At 38.9% G+C, this 24,888-nt stretch overlaps 1 protein-coding gene and 1 pseudogene across 1 annotated transcript in view; both read left to right on the top strand.

Annotated features, from left to right (window-relative positions):
- Positions 1 to 9,438: 9,438 nt before the first annotated feature.
- LOC121476877 lies at positions 9,439 to 12,778 on the top strand (annotated as a pseudogene).
- A 6,889-nt stretch (positions 12,779 to 19,667) lies between these two features.
- The window catches only part of ABCC2 (ATP binding cassette subfamily C member 2), a 63,677-nt gene continuing 58,456 nt past the window's right edge, over positions 19,668 to 24,888 (top strand). The window contains exons 1-2 of the mRNA XM_041743112.1: positions 19,668 to 19,823; positions 21,506 to 21,679. Of these exons, the coding sequence (XP_041599046.1) occupies positions 19,791 to 19,823; positions 21,506 to 21,679 (207 nt within the window). The 5' untranslated portion in view covers positions 19,668 to 19,790. The remainder of the gene's footprint in view (positions 19,824 to 21,505; positions 21,680 to 24,888) is intronic.

Here is a 24,888-nt window from a genome sequence, read left to right as displayed (position 1 = left end):
TGGTAGAGTCTTTTTTTAATTTAAATTAAATTTAATTAACATGTAGTGTATTATTAGTTTCAGAAGTAGAATATAGTGGTTCATCAGTTGCATATAACACCCAGTACTCATTCCATCAAGTACCCTCCTTAATATCCATTACTCAGTTTCCCCATCCCTCCACCCACCTCTCCTCTGGCAATCCTGTTTGTTTCCTATAGTTAAGAGTCTCTATTTTTTTTAAAGATTGATTATTTATTTATTTATTTATTTATTTATTTATTTATTTATTTAACAGAGAGAGAGAGAGCAAGCACAAGCAGGGGGAGCGGTAAGCAGAGGGAGAGAGAGAAGCAGGGTTCATGCTGAGCAGGGAGCCCAATGTAGGGCTTGATTCTAGGACCCTGGGATCATGACCTGAGCTGAAGGCAGACACTTAACCGACTGAGCCACCCAGGCACCCACCTATAGTTAAGAGTCTCTTATGGTTTGTCTTCTTCTCTGTTCTTGTCTTATTTAATTTTTCCTTCTCTTCCTATATGTTCATCTGTTTTGTTTCTTAAATTCCGCATATGAGTGAAATTATATGATATTTGTCTTTCTCTGACTGACTTATTTCATTTAGCATAATATCCTCTAGTTCTATCTACGTCATTGCAAATGGCAAGATTTCATACTTTTTGATGGCTGAGTGATATATATATATCCCACATCTTTATCCATCATCTGTCAATGGACATCTAGGCTCTGCATATTTTGGCTATTGTGGACATTGTTGAATCCCAGTCTGTAGTCAAATATAAAAAGGAAGATTATTTTTTTCTTTCATTTTTTCTTTTTATTATACTCATTAGATGGGCATGATACTAAGTACAACATAAAAATTTCCACAAGTGGGAAGCAGGATATAAAAGTTTCCAGACTTAAAAAAGCAGAAGTGATCCAATGTTTACCAGGTTACTTCTACCTCTGTTCCCATATAGAGAAATGACTTAGCCATAAGGTTCATCTAACAAATTTATGAAGACCTATAGTAAAAATTGGGGAGATTATAGATGTTAGCAAAAATGGCTGATTCTCTCAACTGAGGCCACACATAGAGAGAATGGATTCTAGGGATAAAAGATTATTTTCCTATGAGCAGTTCCCAAATGGTAAAATTTATCATTAGCTTTATCTGACACTTTCATATTTATAACCTCATTTTATATTAATAGCTTGTATTAGAACTGTTGTTTCTATTTTAAGAGAGCAACTGAAATATAATATAAAGAGCTTGCCCTTGGTCAGAAAGCTAGTTAGTGTAGCTTCTGTGAATAGTGTGCACAGATTTGGGTACTAATGAATGTGTGTAGCAAGAACTTTGCCTTTATTTAAATGAATCCCTTAAAAAAAATTAAATAAATAAATAAAGTAAAATAAAAATAAATGAGTCCCTTACCTCATCTTTAAATTTTAGATTATTTCCCAACTTTTTCAGGTATAATTTCAGTGTAGAATATTTGCTGAATAATTTATGAAAAATGAGAGGCAAACTATTTAAAAACCAACAATAACCTCAGTTGTTTCTTTTCTTACTTGTTCAGACTATTAGTAAAGAAATAAATATTTCAAAAAGTTACTGACTTTAAATATAGATATAGATATGCAAGTATCACATACACACACATATAATCATATTTAGTGTTTTGGCCCACCCTCCCCCATGCTTAGACTTCACTATATGATCTTCCAAAGACAACAGCAGGCCATGTTATCATCTCTTTTTTTTTTTTTTAAAGATTTCATTCACTTGTGCATGAGAGACACAGAGAGAGGCAGAGACACAGGCACAGGGAGAAGCAGGCTCTAAAGCGCTGAGCCATCCAGGGATCCCCTATCATCTCATTTTCTAAGATACAGATTAACTAGGGATGTAAGAGGTAGTGTGAATTATTCAAACTTTAACAACAGATTATTGTTGTTTATGATACTTGAATGCTAGGCTACTAACCTTCAGGTCTCCTGCTTTCAGGTGCTTCTGGATATGGTATAGAGAGCAATACTCCTAGGCAAATCAGACACACCTGGGATATCCTAGTTCCCAGTTTAAGCTTGAGAAAGTTCACTTTCTTAAACTTTAATTCCCTCATCTGTAAGCCAGGAATAATAACTAAACCATGGTTTCTGGTTAAACAATATATTCAAGCACCAAATACATAGTGAGTACCCATTAAATGTTCTTTTCTTCTAGTTTAGCTTTCTAGTATCAGTCTTTGATAGTTTAAAAGCCCTTCCCAGGAAACTAGGCATCGACAAGTGAAGCTAACACTTTGCCTCCTACTATGTGAATATAAAAGAAGCATAAGGTAATTCCTACCTTGATTTTATTTTTCTGTACTTTATCTTTTTTTTGAATATTTACTGATTATTTCACACATATTAAGTTTCTTGTCAACAATATTATAAGTATTTTGAGGCTATGAGACCATATCTTTATATTTTTATATATTTCTCCTTGCACTCATCAAATTGTATACTCATAGTATTGATTTCCTTGATTGTGAAAAAAGAGTGCTAGATCGGTGATCCTGGCTGTATCACTGTCTTTGGTAACTATGCTGGATATTTTTTGCTTGCTCTTCCAGATCCACTCGTCACTTTGTTCTGTAAACTGAATCCAGCAACATAAAAGTGACTATACACTGACCAAGTAGAATTTATACTAGGAATGCAATGCTGGTTTAACATCCAAAAGTCTATATTGATAGAATAAACTGTAAAATCACACAATCTGCTCAACACAGAAAAAGGATTTGACAAAATCCTACATCCTTTCAGAAACAAAACACTCAACAAATTTGAAGTAGAGGGAATTTCCTCAACCTTATAATGAATATCTACAACAAAACAAAAAACACAACTAACATCATACTTAATACTTAAAATAAGAAATAAGATGTCCACTTTTACCATTCCTATTCAGCATTGTACTGAAGGTTCTGGTGAGGGCTATTAAGCAAGAAAAAGAAATAAAAAGCAGATTGGACAGGAAGAGGCAAAGTACTTTCTATTTTTAGAGACATGATCTTATATATAGAAAATTCTAAGAAATACAAACACAAAAAGTTAAACGAGTTCAGCAAGTTTGCAGGATATAAAGTCAACATACGGAATCAGTTGTATTTCTATACAGCAGCAATTAACAATCTTAAAATGCAATTAAAACAGTTTCATTTATAATAGCATCAAAAAAGAAAATGCTTAGGAATACATTTAAAGAAGTGCTAGACAGTACACTAAAAACCTCAAAGCATTGTTGAAAGAAATTTAAATAGACCTAATATAAATAAAAGGCATCCCAGGGCATCTGCGTGGCTCAATCAGTTAAGAGTCCAACTCTTGATTCTGGTTCAGGTTATGATCTCAGGATTGTAAGGCTGAGTCCCAAGACAGTCTCTATGCTGGATGTGGAGCCTGCTTAAGATTCTCTCTCCCCATCTCCCTATCATAAACCAAAACAAAACATAAAGACATCCCATATTTATAAATTGGAAGACAATATTGTTAAGACAGCAATATTCTCCAGTTGATCTACAAATTCAGTGTAATCCCTATCAAAATCACAACTGTGTGGTTTTTTTTTTTGTTTTTTTTTTTTGTTTTTTTTTTATTTTTATTTTTTTTTTTCCACAACTGTGTTTTTTGCAGAATTTAACAAGCTGACCCTAAAATTTATCTGGAAATACAAGAGACCATAATGCATAATGAATCTTGTAAAAGAAGAACAAAGTTGGAAGACTTACATTTTAAAATTTACTGCAAAGCTGTAATAATTAAAATAATGTGGTACAGACATAAAGATGAGTCTGTAACTCAATGCAATAGAATTGAGAGTCCAGAAATAAACTCTTAGAGGCAATTGATTCTTGACAAGGGTGCCAAAACAATTCACTGGGGAAAAAATGGTCTTTTAAACAAATGGTGCTAGGACAACTGGAAATCCACATGCAAAAAAATGAAGTTGTACCTTACTTCACATCAAATACCAGAATTAACTCAAATGGAGCATAGACGTAAATTAAAGGACTAAAACATAAAACTCTGAGAAAGAAACTAGAGTAAATCTTTGTGACCTTGGATCAGGCAAAGCTTTAGATATGAACTCAAAAGCACAAATGACATAAGAAAAAACTGGTAAATTGGACTTTCTCAAAGTTGGAAACTTATGCTCAAAGGATAACATCAAGAAAGTGAAAAGACGGGGCACATGGGTGGCTCAGTGGTAGAGCATCGGCCTTTGGCTCAGGTCATGATCCCAGGGTCCTAGGATCGAGTTCTGCATCAGGCTCCCAGCAGGGAGACTGCTTCTCCCTCTGCCAATGTCTCTGCCTCACTCTGTGTCTCTCATGAATAAATAAAATCTTAAAAAAAAAGTGAAAAGACAACCCACAGAATGGGAGAAAACATTTGTAAATTGATTCTTGACAAGGGTGCTGGAGGTTTACATCCAGAATATAAAAAGAATACATAAAACTCAACAATAAAAAGACAACCCAACTTTAAAATGGGCAAAGGGTTTGTATAGACATTTGAACAAAGATGGTATACAGTTGAACAACAAGTACATAAAAAGATGCTCAACATCATTAGTCATTAGGGAAATGCACGTCAAAACCCCAGTGAAGTACCACTTTACACCCACTAGAATGATTATAATGGAAGACTGACCATACCAAGTGTCGGCAAATATGTGGAGCAACTAGAACTTTCATATACTGCTGCTGGGAATGTGAAATGGTGAAGTTGCTTTGTAAAATAGGGGTTTCTCAAAATGTTAAACATAGAGTTTCCATATGTCACAGCAATTCTATGTGTAGGTGTATACCCAAGAGAATTGAAAACATGTTCACACAAAAAGTTGTATCCAAATGTTCATTGGCACCATCAATCATCTTCTAGAATTAGAGATTAACCATTTTGTAACCCTTAATGACAAATCAGTTAAAGACCATCAACACTAAAACCACTAGGTAAAAGGTGGAATGGGAACTAAATATCCTAGAGATTATTTGCTACTCAAAAAAATAGGAACTTAACATTATAATGGAGCTATCTGGTTATCAACTTAATCCAGTGAACAAACAATATTACTAGCAGTGGGAGAGTATACTACTAAGGATTTGAGAGGGGAAGAGGTCATCCAGTGCACAACCTATGTTAGGAATCACAGTTTGGAGGTCTCCAATGTGCCTCATGGAAGAGTAGGACTACCCGGAAAGCTGTAACAAAGTGTGATGGTTAGCCATTGAGCAAGAAAGAGTGAACTACAAACAGCAGCAGCTCATACAGTGGCTTGGGATTTTCCAATTTCAGCATCAAAAAGTCCTATAAAATCAGTCTCATCATTTTAGTTATACCTAAATGAGCAAAATGTGGTAAACACTTTCCTTAATAATTAAACCTATTTACTCCCAGTTAATACTGAATGACTTTGGGTGTTTCAAAATAAATAAATAAATAAAACTTAAATCTTTTCTCAGAAAAAAAAAAAAAAAAAGTCCTATAGTCTGGGAAACTCCTCAGTGCCAGGCAAACTGGAAAAGTTCAGTCATCTACAAGCTCAGTAAAGTTACCTTTGCCTCTTTTCTTCAGCCCTCACATCCTCGCTCCAATCCTGGAAATTAGATGGCAAGGAATTGAATAACAAGGGAAAATAGTAAAAGGAATGATACTTCTGTCCTGGCCCATTGCTGAGGTCTCTGAGTTAAGAAAAGAGAGAGGCTTTAAAATGAATGCGAGATTGTATTGTGGGTGATAATAATGTTCCAAAATTAATTGTAGTGATGGTTGCCCAAGTCTGTGAATATGCCAAAAACCATTGAATTGTACACCTTAAGTGAGGAAGTGTATATAATTTGTAACTCAATAAAGCTGTTTTTAAAAAATTTGTGGTTTTTTAAAAAAATATTTATTTATTCATGAAAAACACAGCAGCAGAGACATAAGCAGAGGGAGAAGCAGGCTCCCAATAGGGAGCCTGATGCAGGACTTGATCCCAGAACCTCAGAATCAGACCTGAGTCAAAGGCAGACACTCAATCACTGAGCCACCCAGGTGCCCCAAAATGAGAGCTTTAGATTAGCTTTAACCTTTTAATGCCGGAAGAAGACCACAAAAGCATAGGATCTGCCTGAGATGTGGTCAATGGCAGGCAAGTAGGTTTTATAGCATGGTTGAGGACAATGGTGGAAGCAAAATATTGTTTCTTGTTTGTTTTCTGTTTAGTTTGCATTTTGGTAAACTGGCTACACTAGTTTGAATGGATTCCTGTACCATTCCACCAAAAGTTGTGGCTAAGACACCTGAGGAATACACATTCTGTCTATTCCTGTATAGATACTAAGTTTCATCCTTGTATAAAAGCAGATAAATTGTATATTTGGATTGCATTGCTCTGATCCCTCATAGAATTTTTTTAAAAAATCAAACCATGTTGGCATTATGCCATGGTCTATATTGGAAATATAATAGAAAACAGTTGTATAAAATATTTATACAGGTGTGTTATTGAGGCCCTGTAGGAGACTTTTTCCCCCCCTTCAGTGTTAGTCTGAAGAGTAGCCAGGCTTCTAAACAAATGACTTGTTGATATTTTATGTATATGGAGTCATATCACGATCAAGACATTATTTTCTTTTCTGCCTAACTCTTCCTTTCTGAAGCTGTCCTAGAAAGATGATGCATTCCTGGTGGAATTGTCATTCATATAGTTTCACTTCCCCAGTCCATGGGAGAAGGCACATTGATCCAGGCTAGTCAGTTAGAATGCCTCATGCTTTTGTCCACATGACTGATCCAGAGAGGAGAACACAACACAAATAGGACCATTCAGAATCCTACCTAAGATTTTTTCTGGAGCTCTCAGAAAAGAGATGCTCTCTTTATTTTAAGATTACTGGCCATAACAATCCTGTAAACCTAGAGCTTTTATAGTCATCTTTGGCAGCAAGTAAAAAGCCCACTTGAGAATGAAACTAACACAGAGGTAAGTTGTGTTTGGTAAGGAATTGATTCAGACGTTGACATGCCAAGGAACTTTGCTGGTGGCTTCTATTTCTAGGAGACCTAAGAATGAGCCTTTTTTTTTTTTTTTTTTTGCTATATATTATGATATGTGAATGAGCCCTAAAATCATTGCAGCCATCTCACCACCTGTTTGAGAATAAAGGTGATGCCCAAACCAAATGAATGAGAACATGGCCATTGGAATAAGTCAATCTCCCAAGACTCCACCAAAAAGGAGAACTATAGACCAATATCCCCTGATATTGGGATCCCTGAACATGGATGCAAAAATTCTCAACAAGATACTAGCCAATAGAATCCAACAGTACATTAATATTATTCACCAGGACCAAATGGGATTTATCCCCAGGATGCAAGGCTGGTTCAACACTCATAAAACAATCAACATGATAGATCACATCATCAACAAGAGAAAAACCAAGAACCATATGATCCTCTCAATAGATGCAGATAAGCATTTGACAAAATACAGCATCCATTCCTGATCAAAACTCTTCAGAGGGTAGGGATAGAGGGAACATTCCTCAGTATCTTAAAAGCCATCTATGGAAAGCAAAAATCATTCTCAATGGGGAAAACCTGAGAGCCTTTCCCCTAAGATCAGGAACATGACAGGTATATCCATTCTCACCACTGTTATTCAACATAGTACTAGAAGTCCCAGCCTCCGTGATCAGACAACAAAAAGAAATAAAAGGCATTCATATTGGCAAAGAAGTCAAACTCTCCCTCTTTGCAGATGACATGATACTGAACATAGAAAACCCAAAAGACTCCACCCCAAGATTGCTAGAATTTGGAGTAATTCAGCAATGTAGTAGGATACAAAATCAATGCACAGAAATCAGTGGCATTTCTATACCCTAACAATGAGACTGAAGAAAGAGAAATTCAGGAGTCAATCCCATTTACAATTGTACGCAAAAGCATAAGATATCTAGAAATAAACCTAACCAAAGAGGTAAAGGATTTATATCCTAAAAACTACAGAACACTTCTGAAAGAAATTGAGGAACTCACAAAGAGATGGAAAAATATTCCAAGCTCATGGATTGGAAGAATAAATATTGTGAAAATGTCAATGCTATCCAGGGCAATTTACATGTTCAGTGCAATCCCTATCAAAATACCATGGACTTTCTTTACAGAGTTGGAACAAATAATCCTAAGATTTGTATGGAATCAGAAAAGACCCCGAATAGCCAGGGGAATATTGAAAAAGAAAACCAAAGCTGGGGGCATCACAATGCCGGGTTTCAAGCTGTACTACAAAGCTGTAATCATCAAGACAGTGTGGTACTGGTACAAAAACAGACACATAGACCAATGGAACAGAATAGTGAACCCAGAAATGGGCCCTCAACTCTATGGTCAACTAATATTCAACAAAGCAGGAAAGAATATCCACTGGAAAAAGGACAGTCTCTTCAATAAATGGTGCTGGGAAAATTGGACAGCCACATACAGGAGAATGCAACTAGACCATTCTCTTATACCATACACAAAGATAACCTCAAAATGGATGAAAGATCTAAATGTGAATCCATCAAAATCCTAGAGGAGAATACAGGCAATACCCTTTTGGAACTTGGCCACAGCAACTTCTTGCAAGATACATCTATGAAGAAGGCAAAGGAAACAAAAGCAAAAATGAACTATTGGGACTTAAGATAAAAAAGCTTCCGTACAGCAAAAGAAACAGCCAACAAAACTAAAAGACAACCTACAGAATGTGAGAAGATATTTGCAAATGACGTATCAGATAAAGGGCTAGTATCCAAGATCTATAAAGAACTTATTAAACTCAACAGCAAAGAAACAAACAATCCAATCATGAAATGGGCAAAAGACATGAACAGAAACTTCACCAAAGACCTACATATGGCCAACAAGCACATGAGAAAATGCTCTGCATCACTTGCCATCGGGGAAATACAAATCAAAACTGCAATGAGATACCAATGGTGAAAATTAACAAGACAGGAAACAACAAATGTTGGAGAGGATGTGGAGAAAGGGGAACCCTCTTGCACTGTTGGTGGTAATGTGAACTGGTGCAGCCACTCTGGAAAACAGTGTGGAGTTCCTCCAGAGTGAAAAATAGAGCTACCCTACTACCCAGCAATTGCACTACTGGGTATTTACCCTAAAGACACAGATGCAGTGAAACGCCGGGACACCTGCACCCCAATGTTTATAGCAGCAATGTCCACAATAGCCAAACCATGGAAGGAGACTCGATGTCCATAGACGAATAGATAAAGAACATGTGGTGTATATATACAATGGAATATTACTCAGCCATCAGAAAGGATGAATAACCACCATTTGCTTTGACATGGATGGAAATGGAGGGTATTATGCTAAGTGAAATAAGTCTATTGGAGAAGGATGATCATCGTATGGTTTCACTCATATGGGGAATATAAGAAATAGTGAAAGGGATTATAAGGGAAAGGAGGGAAAATGAGTGGGAAAAAATAGAGAGGGTGACAAAACATGAGAGACTCCTAACTCTGGGAAACAAAGGGTAGTGGAAGGAGAGGCAGGCGGGGGGATGGGGTGACTGGGTGATGAGCACTGAGGAGGGCACTTGATGGGGTGAGAATTGGGTGTTATACTATATGTTGGCAAATCAAACTTCAATTTAGAAAAAAAAAAGGAATAAGTCAATCTCAAGACCACACCATCCTGGGTTTTTGTTTACCTGAACCAATAAATATTTCTATTCAAGCCACTTTTAAGATGGGTATACTTTTATAAGGGCCCTAATATAATTGAAGAATGCATCAATTTCCCTTTCAGCAATTGCTGTGAAGGTTTTATAGCAACCTTCCTTAATAGCGTCAAGAAATTTCCAAATCTCTGTAGGGTATGACAGTTGCAAGAGAAATCCCATCTTTAGAAAAACAGCCTTACTAGTAAATCACTTGTCTTGACTGAGCTCAAAGGTTTCTAAACTTCGTTACAGCTTAATTAAGTCAATCAGAGTTCAACTAACTTCAGACATCAGTCTTAGAAAATGTGCTTGAGAATATCTTGAAGGAGTCGATATATTGTTCTTGTGAAGATAGATCATTTATAAAGTCATCCTATTTGGAAATCTTTTCCACCCACTCACAAGGGTCCACTCACAAGATGCCAAAGAGATGGCCCTTCCTTTTTTATAGATCAAAGACAAACAATTGCCTCTCATGTTTGAGCCACCACCTGGGTGTCTCAGTTGGTTAAGTGTCTGCCTTCGACTAGGGTCCTGATCTCAGGTCCTGATCCCGGGGTCCTGGAATTGAGCCCTGCCTGAGCCGGGCTTCCAGCTCAATGGAGAGTCTGTTTCTCCCTCTCCCTCTGCCCCTCCCCCTGCTTGTGCTCTCTCTTGCTCACTCTCTCCCTCTCTGAAATAAAAATCTTAAAAAAAAAAAAAGTCATGATTATGAGAATAGCACATTCTATTTACTTAGCCTATATCCATATGCCCAGCACTGTAACTCCTGCTCTATAGATGTAGCCTCCACAGCAAAAGAATTTAAAATTGGAATTATATGATTGAAATTATACATTTTTCCTATAAATGAGCCTCTTCAAAAACCACTTGGTAGCCCCTCTCAAAAATGTCCCCAAGCAGTAAATAAAGCCAAGTGCAAATAAAAGCACTTTCCCAGAATTTCTACATGTATGTATGGATGTATGTAAACACACAGAAAAAAATGCATTTTGCAGTCTTGGCAGTAGGCTTAAATGTGTTTATCCAGAAAATTTTCTTGGGCCCACTAATTTGGTCATCTTCATGCTCTCAATTCACATAACTGGCAATAATAGTCCAACCACAAATTATAAGAATGCATTTGGTATTATGAATTTAAACAACTTCATAGTAAGAAGGCTAGCTTATTTCAAGGCAGTACTTTCTCTTAACAACGATGAGAAAAAATTCAGCTTTGTCTTATCTACAGTTTCTTTTGATCAACAGATTTGTTGGGTGCTATTTTTGGGGAGCCAGTATTCTACAGAATTCAACATCTTCTACGCATTTTTTTTTTTTTTAATTTATGATAGTCACAGAGAGAGAGAGAGAGGCAGAGACACAGGCAGAGGGAGAAGCAGGCTCCATGCACCGGGAGCCCGATGTGGGATTCGATCCAGGGTCTCCAGGATCGGGCCCTGGGCCAAAGGCAGGCGCCAAACCGCTGCGCCACCCAGGGATCCCTCTTCTACGCATTTTCACTTGTTTCCTTCAGTCCTCCAGCTACCCTGAAAGCAACCACTATTAACAATTTCTTGTGTATATTTCCAGAAATTTTTTATAATTTAGTTGTATGTAATTGCTTGGAAAGCTATGTGCCTTTCAGGACGCCTGGGTGGTTCAGTGGTTGAGCATCTGCCTTCTCCTCAGATCGTGATCCTGGGGTCCTTGGATGGAGACCCGCATCAGGCTCCCTGCAGGGAGCCTGCTTCTCCCTCTGCCTATGTCTCTGCCTCTCTGTGTCTCGCATGAATAAATAAAATCTTTTTTTTTTTTAAAGGCTATGTCCTTTTCTATGTGATAACTACTACTTGTATTGCCCCTATGCTATTTTTGTCAGATGCATTTCCTGTTTGGGTACTTTCATATTACTATTTGTTGTAGAAAATTCTCCTAAAAATTAAACAAAAAAAAAGTATTATAAATGTATCTTTGTGTTCTGGTATCACATTTTTCCCCCAGGACTCAGAAGAGCATTTTTCTCTCCACTGTACATCTTTTTTATGCTAGTCCATTTTCTTCTGTTGTCTTATGACCTATCAAGAATATACGTTATGAGAGGCCGGCCACGGCGGAGGTCCCCGGGGCGCAGCGCCCGGCTCGGCGGCGGCCCGGAGCCCCGGGACCCCCTGGACTGCTGGGCCTGCGAGGTGCTGGTCACCGCCCAGAATCTGCTGGTGGCCGCCTTCAACCTCCTGTTGCTGGCGCTGGTGCTGGGGACCATCCTGCTGCCCGCCGTCACCACGCTAGGCTTCGGCTTCCTCTGCCCCTCCCAGTTCCTGCGCTCCCAGGCGCCCCCCTGCACCGCGCACCTGCGGGACCCGGGCTGCGCGGCCCGGCTGGTCCCGGGATCGCTGCTCCTCGTGCCGCTGCTCGCGCTGGCCCTGCCCAGCTACCGCCGCCTGCGCCTCCGCCTGCGCCTCCGCCTCCGCCTGGCCGACTGCCTCGTGCCCCACAGCCGAGCCCTGTACCGGCGCCCGCGCGCCCCGCAGCCGCGGCAGACCCGGGCCTCGCCGGGGACCCCGGCCGGCCCCGCGTCGGGGAAGGTCTGGGTCTGAGGATCCTCTCGAGTCAAGAGCCACCCCGACGACCGCCGCTCCCCCCGCCCCCCGTCTCCCAGTGGGCCCGAGGACTTGGAGCCCGGGGGTCGCCCGACCTACCCCGCCCCCACCCCAGCCCAAGCCGGGGCCCAGCATCCGCTCTAAGAACCGCTGAGCATCTACCGACCCCAAGCTGGCGGAAATCCGCCACACCCTGGAAAACCCACGTTCCTCCTGCTACTTAGATCCGAATCCTGAACATTTGGGCTGGACCCCGCACACACCCCACCACTGCACCCTCCCCTTCCCCCGCCCCGTGGTTGGGACCGCTCCGCCTCGAGTCCTCTTCTGGTGCAGCTCCTCTAGTATTTACGGGCTGGGGGGGCCAGGTTGGAGGGGAAGGAGTGACCACACATCAAATAAAGAGTGAACTGAAAAAAAAAAAAAAAAAGAATATACCATATGAGATGGTGTGAAATAAAGGCCTATATTAATTATTTCTTTTCTATACCAATATGCCGCTGTCAGAAAACCATTAAACAATTCATCTTATTTCTCTCTAGTTTGTCAGAAGTTAAAAGATCATCTCTTGAGTTTACTAGGAACATTATTCTGTACTGTCAATAGCTTTTACTATTTTTTAAAGTATATACTTTTTTTAAAAACTGTATGAAACTTTTTAGTAGTTGACTCTTTTTTGGAGAGGCTTTAAGTCTAATTCAATGATTTCATTCATTAGTTAAACCTATTCTTTACAATTTGTGTATTCTTCCAGAAGAGTTTCACTATATTTCAGATTTTAATAATTTAAAAAGTATAGGTTTATAATAAATTAGGATATTTTTAAACTTAGTGGGTTCTTTTTAAAAGATTTTATTTATTTATTCATGATAGACACAGAGAGGCAGAGACACAGACAGAGGGAGAAGCAGCTTCTCAACAAAGAGCCCAATGTGGGACTCAATCCAAGGACCCCAGAATCACACCTTGAGCCAAAGGCAGACGCTCAACCACTGAGACACCCACTGAGTCACCAAGGTGTCCCTAAAAGCTGGTGTTAATTTAATCATTTGTACATTCTATTTGGTCTATGGTTATCCTTAAAAGATTTTTTGTTTTAGTAGTACAAAAATGTACAGATTATATTTAATGGGAGAATTGGGGAGTGATTATCTTATTACTTTATAATTACAGTTTTTAGTTTTTGCTATAGGAACAGGAATTGCTAGGCCAAAATTTAAAACATGAAGGCAAAAGCAATCTTTTTACTGTTACCACTTAAATCTCAATGTTTAAAGGTATTGCACAAGAAAGAAAACCTTTTTTTAAGTTTATCTCTAATCATTAACCAGAAGTATATGACTTTGGTTATCTTGAACATTGAACTTTTGCAGATTTTTCAAAGTTATTTAATGCAATCATGTTAATCAACATTTGCTAAATAAAATGACACAGCATATTGTTTTGCCAGGTCATTCTGATCAAACATTATCTCCAACTGAATTATCTCTATGCAATGAATTTAGTGTACACACTTTGAACCATTAAAAAGAGATTTTTGGAGACCATTAGGAAGAGATTTAGGAGAGATCATTTTACATAAGACCAGCAGAGGAAAGGCCAGGACCCAGGTTTCCTGACTGCTTTACATCTTTCTTAGTCTTTAAACATCAATAATACTATGATACATCAATGATAATACAAAAGGAGAGAGCTCACAGAACACCTCATCTGATAGAATAGGAGCATTCCTGCAAACTTGCATGTATTTGACATATTCATATCATATCATTAGGGCACTAGGACAACTTGATTTAAAGAAATCCCACAGTGTATCCTCAGGCAAAGGGGATCATCACATTATTTTTGTCTTTTATGGTAAATTGCTTTTACATTAAATCATAAAATCTTGGAAATCTTCTAGGCAGACCTTCTCCCCAGAGCATATATCTTTTGTTCAGTGTTTCCTTCCTCATGAAAGGGTAGAAGAACATCTGACAATGTTTCTATTATGCAGATATGGAACATTATTCTTCATAAATTATGGGATGTAGAACTATTAACCCTTCTGAACCTCAATTTTCTAATTGATGAAATTATAATAAAAGTATCTACCTCATAGCATTATTATAAGGATTAAAGAAGACAAAATTGTTAGTGTCTAACATGGAAATGCATTCATTATTTTAAGAAACCTATGTGACATTGACATATAATAGAGATCCATTAAGTGGGAGTTATCTTAATGTCTGTAAGTCATTGATACAGATGTTTAAGATACTGAAGCAACTGCAGATCCTCTTGGCATGCCAGTAAAGCTCTTCCTTGGGTTACATAATTCTGTTCATCTCTTTGAACTACACCTTTTGTAGTTGTCCCACAGTTCTTAGATATACTGTTGTTTTTCAGTCTAATTTCTCATTGCTTTCCACCTTTAACATTCTCTCTGAGATCTCCTCAAGCTCAGAGATTCTTTCCTGAGCTATGTCCAGTCTACTAATAATCCCATTAAAGTCAATCTCCCTTTCTGTTACAGTGGTTTTTATCTCCCATATTTCAGTTCTTTCTTAGAATTTCTATCTCTTTGCTTACATTGCCCCCTCTGTTCTTGCATGTTGTCTACTTCATCCATTAGCATATTAATCATAATTGTTTTAAATTCCTACTCTGATCGTTCCAGCCTCCTTGTCATATCTGAATCTGGTTCTGATGCTTGCTTTGTCTCTCCACACTGTTTTTTGCCTTTTAGTATGTCTCATAATCTTTTCTTGACAGATGGACTTGATGTACTGGGTAAAAGGAACTGCTGAAAATAGGCCTTTAGTGATGTGGTGGTAAGGTGTTGGAGAAGAGGAAGTGTTCTATGGTCCTATGATTAGGTCTCCATCTTTTAGCGAGCCTATGCCTCTGGACTGTGAACTTCACAAGTGCTTCTCAGCTCTCTCCCTTAGGTGAACAAGAAGGCTAGAATAGGCTAGATTTGGGTATTTCTCTCCCTGCCCCCCAGGTTGGTTAGGCTCTGATGAAACCACAACAGGTTAACTAAGTTCTGATTAAGTAGCTTCTGAGAGCAGGCCTGTTGAAAAGAACAGAATTCTCCGGTATATTTCAAATGACATTTGTTTTCCCCCTGCCAGAGGCAGATTTTTCTTCAATATTCACTGTGAGAACCTCCCAAAGCTCCTGAAGGTAAAACTCACAAACGTGTTTGTAGAGAGGAGCTCCTCTATAACTGGATTTTTTTTAATCATCTTTCAGACTTGAGTGAGATTTCAGATGGACTTAGGCAGAGACTGAGTCATCCAGTGCAGATTTGTGAACAAAGTCCAGAAGCAAATGAACACCTTCTTGGAGGGATTCACAGAACTGCTTTCTGTTGATTTAAAATATATTTAAATATTTTATTTGTTTACTTGAGAGAGAGCATGATAGAGAGAGATCACAAGCAGAGGGGAGGGATAGAGAGAGAAGCAGATTCCCCACTGAGCAGGAAGCCCAATGCAGGACTCGATCCCAGGACTCTGGGATCATTACCTGAGCCGAAGGCAGATGCTTAATTGACTGAGCCACCCAGGTGCCCTTGATTAAAATATTTGATGACAACAAGCTGGAGTTGCTGATGTGCAACCTTGGCAGTGTGCACATGAAAAACTAGGGATAACATTCTATTTACAGGAAAGGTTACTGTCCAAACCATCCTGTCATTCTGTGGTTCTGAAAGGCTGTGCTGGTGATGGTTGCTGAGAAGTGTCTCCGGTTACTACAGATTGTCACAGAGACATCCCAAGTACCTGTCTATGGATTTGCCTAAACTTTTGGTCCCAGTGGTTCTCAGCAGGTTCACAAAAGAGAAATAGTGGAGTTCTGAAAAACTGCCCAGAGTTCACACATGCTTTAATTGCCTTGACTTACCTCCACACTAAACCTTTGAAGATTTATGAAGAACTTCTCATGGTTGTGGAAGATGCACAAGGATTTGCCTCGGGGTGTTTGTTTATAAAGTAAGTCCTGTTTGCACTTCTGCACTTGCCTAACAGACTTGGCAGAGACAATGGCAAAATAACAGCTACGTACTGTGGCTCCTGGAGCAGAGTCTTCTCCCATGCACTTGCCCAAGTTCAGATGTGGGAAACCAGTCATAGGTCATATTCCTATATTCTCCAGTACAAATTATCAACTGGATGATGTGTATACTATATTTCAGGAGGACTTTGTCTATTTATGTTGTGCTTTTGTAGGCAAAGCCCTTAATAAATATTTCACATAGTTTAAAAAAAAAAAAGACCTCTCAGTGACTACATGATTCTCAGACACCGAGACTCTATCAGTTGGTCAATTACAGTTCAGGATTCCCTATCCCAGCACTGTATCCTGTAGAGGTTTTAGTTTATGCAGTTTTGTTCTAGTAAATTGTGATTCTCTGCATTTGCTTGTCTGTCTTTTCAATTTGGGGGGCAGCAGTTCACTGTGTCACCTCACTTCTCTTATTGAGCTAAGAAGCATTGTTGATTTTTCAGATTGCTCAGAATTTTACTTGTTAGGATGGAATAGTACTGCCAAGCTCTTTACATGCCCAACCCACCCACTTCTTTTTTCATTTAATAATACACTATGTATTTATTCCATCCATGTTTGTATATATCCTATAATCAGCATTTGTTTTATTTATTTTTAAATATTTTATTTATTTATTCATGAGAGACCCAGAGAGAGAGAGGCAGAGACATAGGCAGAGAGAGAAGCAGACTCCTTGCAGGAACCTGATGTGGAACTCGATCCCGGGACCCTGGGAGCATGACCTGAGCCAAAAGCAGACACTCAACCACTGAGCCACCCAGGTGCCCTTACAGCATTTGTTTTAATGAATATTTAAATCCTCTACCATCCCTTTTTTAAGCAACTCAAAATGTTTTAAGCACAAATGAATATAAATTCTGCTTATTTTAAAATGATTATCATTTCTATCAGTCACTTTTTATTCCTCTTACTTGCAATAGACATCGCAGTGGAGGGGAGGGGGTTACATTTTATCTATAGAAAATAATTCCACTCACACCATATCACTCATTAGGTCCTCTCTTCAGTCTCAACGAACATTTCTAAGCATAGCCAATTTGCTTTCACAACTACTTGCTAGACAAGTGCAGTCAATAGATCCTCTATCTGCTAGAAAGATAGAAGATTGACATCATTGTCAAGGAATAATTCAGACATTTAGTTAGATATTTGTATGCTAGCTTTTTCATACTTAAGGAAGATTGTCATTATGCTATTGTCAACAAACAAAGGGAAAAGCCAGGGCTTATAAAAAAGAGACAGGAAGGGAGGAAAACATAGTGTGAGGAGAGTGAGGGTTTATTCTTGATTAAGCTAATTAGCTGGAGGGCATCAAAGAGGCCAGTATGGGAAGCTGGTGTTGAGTAGGCCAGCTGGATCATCCGTGAAAACAATTTCAGAGGGGTACCTGGGTGGCTCAGTCAGTTAAGTGTCTTCCTTCAGCTCAGGTCATGATCTCAGGGTCCTGGGATCGAGTCCCTCTTTGGGCTCCCTGCTCAGTGGGGAATGAGTATCCTAATAAAAGTTATACATCTTTCAGATGTCAATAATCCACAACATATCTGCTAGTCCTAGTGGTAAATGTTATTATCATTTTTGAGTTTAAGGTAACCGAAGGTATAGTTAACTTTAGGCCAGGCATTAAAGTACACATTAAATATATATGTTATGTATGTATGTACGTACACATTGAAGTGTACATTACTGTTGTGTTAATTACTCTCTGTAGGTATAGTCTGTATATACCCATAGAACAAAGAAGTGTTTTTTTGTGTTAGTGACCAAAATGGTTTCACACGATCCCCCAAATGATGGCATTTGCACTTTAATACATTGGCAAAAATGTGTGGCTGTTGTTAGAGTGACCTGATTTTGTTTATTTATTTTTTTAAAGATTTATTTATTTATGATAGACATAGAGAGAGAGGCAGAGGGAGGGAGAAGCAGGTTCCATGCTGGGAGCCCGACGTGGGACTCGATCCCAGGGCTCCAGGATCACGCCCTGGGCCAAAGGCAGGCGCCAAACCGCTGAGACACCCAGGGATCCCCTGGAGTGATCTGATTTTAAAAGAACATTTGCTTTACTAGGGGAGGGAGTAATGGGGAGTTGTTGTTCTAATGGGCATAGAGGTTCAGTTGGGCAAGATGAAAAAGTTCTGGAGATTGGTTGCACAACAATGTGAATATACTTAACACTTCTAAACTGTATACATGTAAAAATGGTAAAATTTATGTCATGCATTTTATACCACAATACAAAAAATTACTTTAAAATATTATCACATAATACCTAATAATTATGGAAAAATAAAAAAATACAGAAAAGCAAAAAGAAAATTCACCCACAATCCTAACAGCTAAGGCTAATGTTTTGCCACATAAATTATACATATACATAGGTTCATGCTAGATATGCTGTTTTATGACCTGACTTTTTGAAATAAAGTTTATACTACTTTTAACTATATTTTAAGTTCTATGGTCTTTATTTTTTTTTAATATATATTTTTAATTTTTCTTTATTTATGATAGTCACACAGAGAGAGAGGGAGAGAGGCAGAGATACAGGCAGAGGGAGAAGCAGGCTCCATGCACCGGGAACCCGACGTGGGATTCGATCCCGGGTCTCCAGGATCGCGCCCTGGGCCAAAGACAGGCGCCAAACCACTGCGCCACCCAGGGATCCCAGTTCTATGGTCTTTAAAAAAAAAAAGGATTTATTTATTTATTTTAGAAAGCAAGAGAGCATGAGTGGGAAGGGCAGAGGGAGAAAGAGAGAATCTCAAGCAAACTCTATGCTGAGCATGGACCTGATGAGGGGCTGAAACCCACGACCCTAAGATCAGGACCTGAGCCAAACCAGAAGTCAGATGCCTGACTACACCACCTAGGTGCCCTTCAGTTCTATGGTCTTAATTTAAATCCAGAGGAGTAGGATATATTTCACATTCCTATAAGTTCTAAGGCCTTAAAACAGAAGTGAAACTGCGTGTTTAAGGGTACTTGCCCCTCCATTGATGCTTCCCTTTTTAGGTCATATGTCTTCAGGAGAAGAAAAGGCTCCTCTGCTCCTGAGTTGTCCATCAGCTCTGCTGACATTTTTCAGTGGTTCCTTTTAGACACTATCATATCTACAAAGGCTTCTGGTCCTTGGGAAATGGTGAGTCTACCTGCCCTTGGGGCTCCTCATTCCTAGTCACATGTCTATCCACTAGAACAAGGTAAATAAATATCTGAGGAAGGTTAATGAGTAAACTGTTAGGATGAAAGGTCTCATTTGGAACGTCAGAACATCAGAATGGGAGATAACTCACTGCTACTTGCAGTCCACCTTCTCTGAGGAAAAGAGTAAATAAAACACGGCAGAGTCACAGAAGAGTCTTCATTTCAGAAGTGCTCCAGGAATCATGCTGGAGGAATTCTGCAACTCTACGTTTTGGGTGAGAAATAATACTTATATTCACTGTTGATTCTTCACAGACTCAGAGCTAATAGATTAACCTTGGTGGCAACCAATAAGAACCAGAAATGTTAGATGTGCAGATGGTATAAAGCTCAGAGTTTTTTGTTTTGGGTTGGTTTTTTTTTTTTTTAGGTTTGGGGGGACGGTTAAGAAAAGATACATTATAATGTCTCCAGAGGATATTCTATGTGGAAAAGGTAACATATGTATTCTCTAACATATATTTATTGTGTCCCAGACTCTTTCTCAGACTAGCTAGCTGTAAATTGTCTTCTCTAAAGAGAAATAGGGAAAAGCCTTCCGATTTCAACAATGTTAGGAGGGAAAGTTATTGTGGAGTTTATGGAGTGGGAGGAAGAAGAGAAGACCCAAGGTTGAGTTTTGTAGAGGTAAATGCTGGGATATTGAAATGATAATGATATGTTCTAGAGGAACTGCCAATTAGTGGTATGGAGTGAAAGTTGAGGTCAGGATGCAGATTTGGGCATCATGAGCACTGAGACCATTTTTGAATCAGTTGAGCAGAGAAGTTCAAGTCAGGGTGAGCAACAGTACCAAATGGCTTAGTGGAATAGAACATAAGAAGGAACCTAGGATTTAGTGATGCTGTGAAAGTGTGGTCTGTATATGTCTAGCACAGCATCAGAATCATGTGGAGGGCGTGTTAAAATAGTTTAAATACCTTAGGTAATTCTTCTGAATTCTAAAGTTAGATAACTTTATGGAGAGATAAGAAGAGTAGGGATGAGATAGCAGAGCAGGTGGTTAGCATTCACATCTTAGAAAGAACCTGGGTCCCCAGGACCTCAAGGCTAGGATGCCTACAGCACAGGAGGGTGGGAATTAATGGCCCCAGGATCTTACCAGACCATCTTTTGGGAATTCTCTCTGAGAGAATCTGAGTATCTGACAGATCATCTTGGTCAGGGCACCACAATGTTTCCTTTAAAGAGTTTGTGTGAACAACTATGCAAAGACAACTAAAAAGTATTTATCAGGAGAGAAAAATCTACCTTCACAAGACTCAGAAATAAGAACTAGTACTCCCACCTTCACTTCATAAGACATCCTATCTATTGCAGAATGTAAGGACAAGTCCAAATATGCCGGGAATAGGTCATCCACTAGCGCCAGAACAGCGCCTGAACCCAAGATCCCCTCAGGCTCCAATCTCTGTAAGCCCCCTAGCCCGAAGGAGGTGAAATGCCATAGTGTGACTAACGCCTGTGTTGCCTGCCTGTTTGAACATCTGTCAGGGAGTTGAGTTAGTGCTAAAAGCAAAAATGAGAACAAGTTTCTATATCCAAGGGAACTATTTGAATTGAAAAAGAGTCCATTCCTCTTCTTCCCACAACTTGGCAAATGCAGTGGTAAAGTTTACCTAGAATAGCTGGTGGAGAAATTTACTTAGAATTACAGAAAGAAAAGTTTCTAAAGGTTAGATCAGCCAGAAAAGTCACTGTCATTAAATGTTGAATTTATATCAATGGAGATAAGTGGGAAAATGCAGTTAGGGAAGGGGCAGGCCAGATATGGACAGAGAATAGAGTTAAAGTTGTTTGGGAACAGGGGTGGAAATAGAGGTAACAGGAAGCAAGAGTGCTTGTGCTGGTTTTCTGTCTTCAAAAAAATGAATATATTTTGTTTTGATTCCCCCAGAACTCTTCATTCTTGGATAGCCCAGAAGCGGACCTGCCACTTTGTTTTGAGCAAACTGTTCTGGTGTGGATTCCCTTGGGTTTCCTTTGGCTCCTGGCCCCTTGGCAGCTTCTTCATGTGTATAGGACCAAGATCAAGAGATCTTCTATAACCAAACTCTACCTTGCTAAGCAGGTAACAGGAACTCCACTACTTTCTAACTAATTACTTGGTACACAATAGAGATACACAATACAGACATTTTTTGGTGATTAAAGAGTCTTCATCCCTATCTTTATTTTTTTTTTTTTAAGATTTATTTATTTGTTTGAGAGACTGAGTGAGAGAGAGCACAAGCAGGGGGGAGGAGCAGAGGGAGAGGGAGAAGCAGACTCCCCGCTGAGGAGGGAGCCCAACATAGACTCCATCCTGGGACTCTGGGATCATGACCTAGGCCGAAGGCAGATGCTTAACTGATTGAGCCACCCAGGCACCCTCTTCTTCCTTATCTTTAACCAGCTTTCCTGAGACAGGTGCTCACTGGCCCCTTGCCATATTTCTGAGTTGAAGTGACTTTAATTTTTGTATAAGGATAGTGACTCTTAAATTAGTGATATCAGACTCTTTAGACACTGATGATGAGTAGCCAAATAGTTATTGTCTTTTTAATATTTAAGAAGCAAATCCTGGATGACCTGTCTTCAAACTATTCTAGGAGACTATATTTCATATGGAGACTATAATTCATACAATGAGGTAAAAATAAAATGCACCATTTTCTTTGTTCTATTCAGGCATTCCAGCCATCTTTCATATCTCATAACTAGGGTCTGAAATAAGGCTTCCATTTTCCCAAAGTCTTCCATGAGTCTGAACAGTCACTCACAGTAGAGTAAGGTCGGGGGACATGTCTGAGTAGGGAAATGTGGAAAGGACACGAGTTGCAGGAGAGAACCCAGCAGGAACTAGGGGAGGAGCCTGTAAGCCAGTTGCACTGATTAATGCAGAAAGCATCTTGTGAGAACGGAGACATTCAACTGAGTTTGAAAAGCCACCTCCACCTTCTCCTTTTTCATGAGTTTTGGTTGTTGTTGGTGGTGGTGGTTGGTTGGTTGTTTATCCCTGTCTGTCCTGGTCTTTAAACAGGGTTTTTAAAAGACCAATTAGATTTGGTGTTCTATAAGCACGCATACCAACAACCTCAGGTGACCTAGAATCTAAAAGGAAGGAAGGAACTTGGCCAAATGAAACGAGATTTTCACTGCTGCTCCAAGACAGGGACTGGTAGTAAGTTTTGTTGGACTCTGGAAAGAACAATCCCTAAGAGTAGGGACAGGGTCATTGTCTTCTTTGCTGATCCAAGTGCCAAGCACAGGCTTAAAACTCAGTACAAATTTGTTGAATGTTAATATTAAATGCACTCAAAGTAGGGGTTGAGTCAAGAATGTGTTAGATTCTGAACATTGAACAACATGCTTTAATACCCTTGGGAATGAGTCAGAGCATTTTGTTAGAATCAGTCAACTTCCATTTGGGGGGACTTCCAAGAGAAGGCTGGGTAATGAGTAAATCAGTATCCTATCCTAATTATAGTTATTAATTAACTATTAAAACTTCTAACCTTTTAAAAACAGCTTTATTGAGTTATAATTCACATACCATACAATTCACCCATTTATTTTTTAATTTAATTTTATTTAAACCCAATTAATTAACTTTTAGTGTATTATTAGTTTCAGAGGTAGATTTCAGTGATTCATAAGTTGTATATAATATCCACTGCTCATTACATCATGTGCCCTCCTTAATGCCCATCAACCAGTTACCATCCCCCAAACCCCCTCGCCTCCAGCAACTCTCAGTTTGTTTCCTATAGTTTAGAGTCTATTATGTTTTGTCTCCTCTCTGATTTCATCTTATTTTATTTTTCCCTCCCTTCCTTTATGATCCTCTGTTTTATTTCTTAAACTCCACATATGAGTGAAGTCATATGATAATTTCCTTTCTCTGACTGACTTATTTTGTTTAACATAATAATATCCTCTAGCTCCATCTACATCATTGCAAATGGTAAGATTTCATTTTTTTGATAGCTGGGTAATATTCCATTGTAATATTCCATTGTATATATACACCACATCTTCTTTTTCCATTCATCTGTCAATGGACATTTGGGCTCTTTCCATAGTATGGCTATTGGGGATATTGCTGCTATAAACATTGGGGTGCAGGTACCCTTTGGATCATTATGTTTGTATCTTTTGAGTAAATACCTAGTAGTGCGATTGCTGGGTCATAGGGTAGCTCTATTTTTAACTTTTTGAGGAACCTACATACTGTTTTCCAGAGTAGCTATACCAGCTTGCATTCCTACCACCAGTGTAAGAGGGTTCCCCTTTCTCCTCATTCTCCTCAACGTTTGTTGTTTCCTAACTTGTTCATTTTAGCCATTCTCACTGGTGTGAGGTGGTATCTCATTGTGATTTTGATTTGTATTTTCCTGATGCCAAATGATATGAGCATTTTTTCATGTGTTTATTGGTCATTTGTATGTCTTCTTTGGAGAAATGCCTGTTCATGTCTTCTGCCCATTTCTTAACTGGATTATTTATTTTTGAGGTATTAGTTTGTTAAGTTCTTTATAGATTGTGGATACAAACTATTTATCTAATAAGACATTTGCAAGTATCTTCTCCCACTCTGTATGTTGTCTTTTGGGTTTTGTTGTTGTTGTTGTTGTTTGTTTTGTGTGTGTGTTTGTGTGTGTGTGTGTGTGTGTGTTTGTCTTTTGGTTTTCCTTAGTTGTGCAAAAGCTTTTTATCTTGATGAAGTTCCAATAGTTCATTTTTCCTTTGTTTCCTTTGCCTTTGGAGACAAAATCCACCCATTTAAATGCAATTATTTTTTAGCATATTGATATGTACAACCATCACCACATCAATTTTATTAGTTTTTTAAGATTTTATTTATTTATTCAAGAGAGACACAGAAACAGAGGCAGAAACATAGGCAGAGGGAGAAGCAGGCTCTCTGCTGGAAACCCGATGCAGGTGGGGGGTGGGGGGTGGCTCCATCCAGGACCCCAGGATCATGACCTGAGCTGAAGGCAGATGTTCAACCATTGAGCCACCCAGGTGTCTTACCACAATCAATTTTATGACAAAAAGAAACCTATCTTCCCACCCTCCTTAGCCGTAAGCAACCACTAACCTGCTTACTATCTCTATTGTTTCCCTATTTTAGACATTTCATATAAATAAAATCATATAATAATATGTAATCTTTTATGGTTGGCTTCTTTCACTTAGCATAAGATTTTCAAGGTTCATCCATATTGTAGCATGAATCAGTACTTCATTCCCTGTTTATGGCTGAATTATATTCTATTATGTGGGTATAACATT

This window comes from Vulpes lagopus, chromosome 2 (assembly GCF_018345385.1).
Source record: "Vulpes lagopus strain Blue_001 chromosome 2, ASM1834538v1, whole genome shotgun sequence".
Taxonomy (NCBI): Eukaryota; Metazoa; Chordata; class Mammalia; order Carnivora; family Canidae; genus Vulpes; species Vulpes lagopus.
Note: the sequence above shows the minus strand (reverse complement) of the source record. Positions and strands in the feature narration are given on the sequence as shown.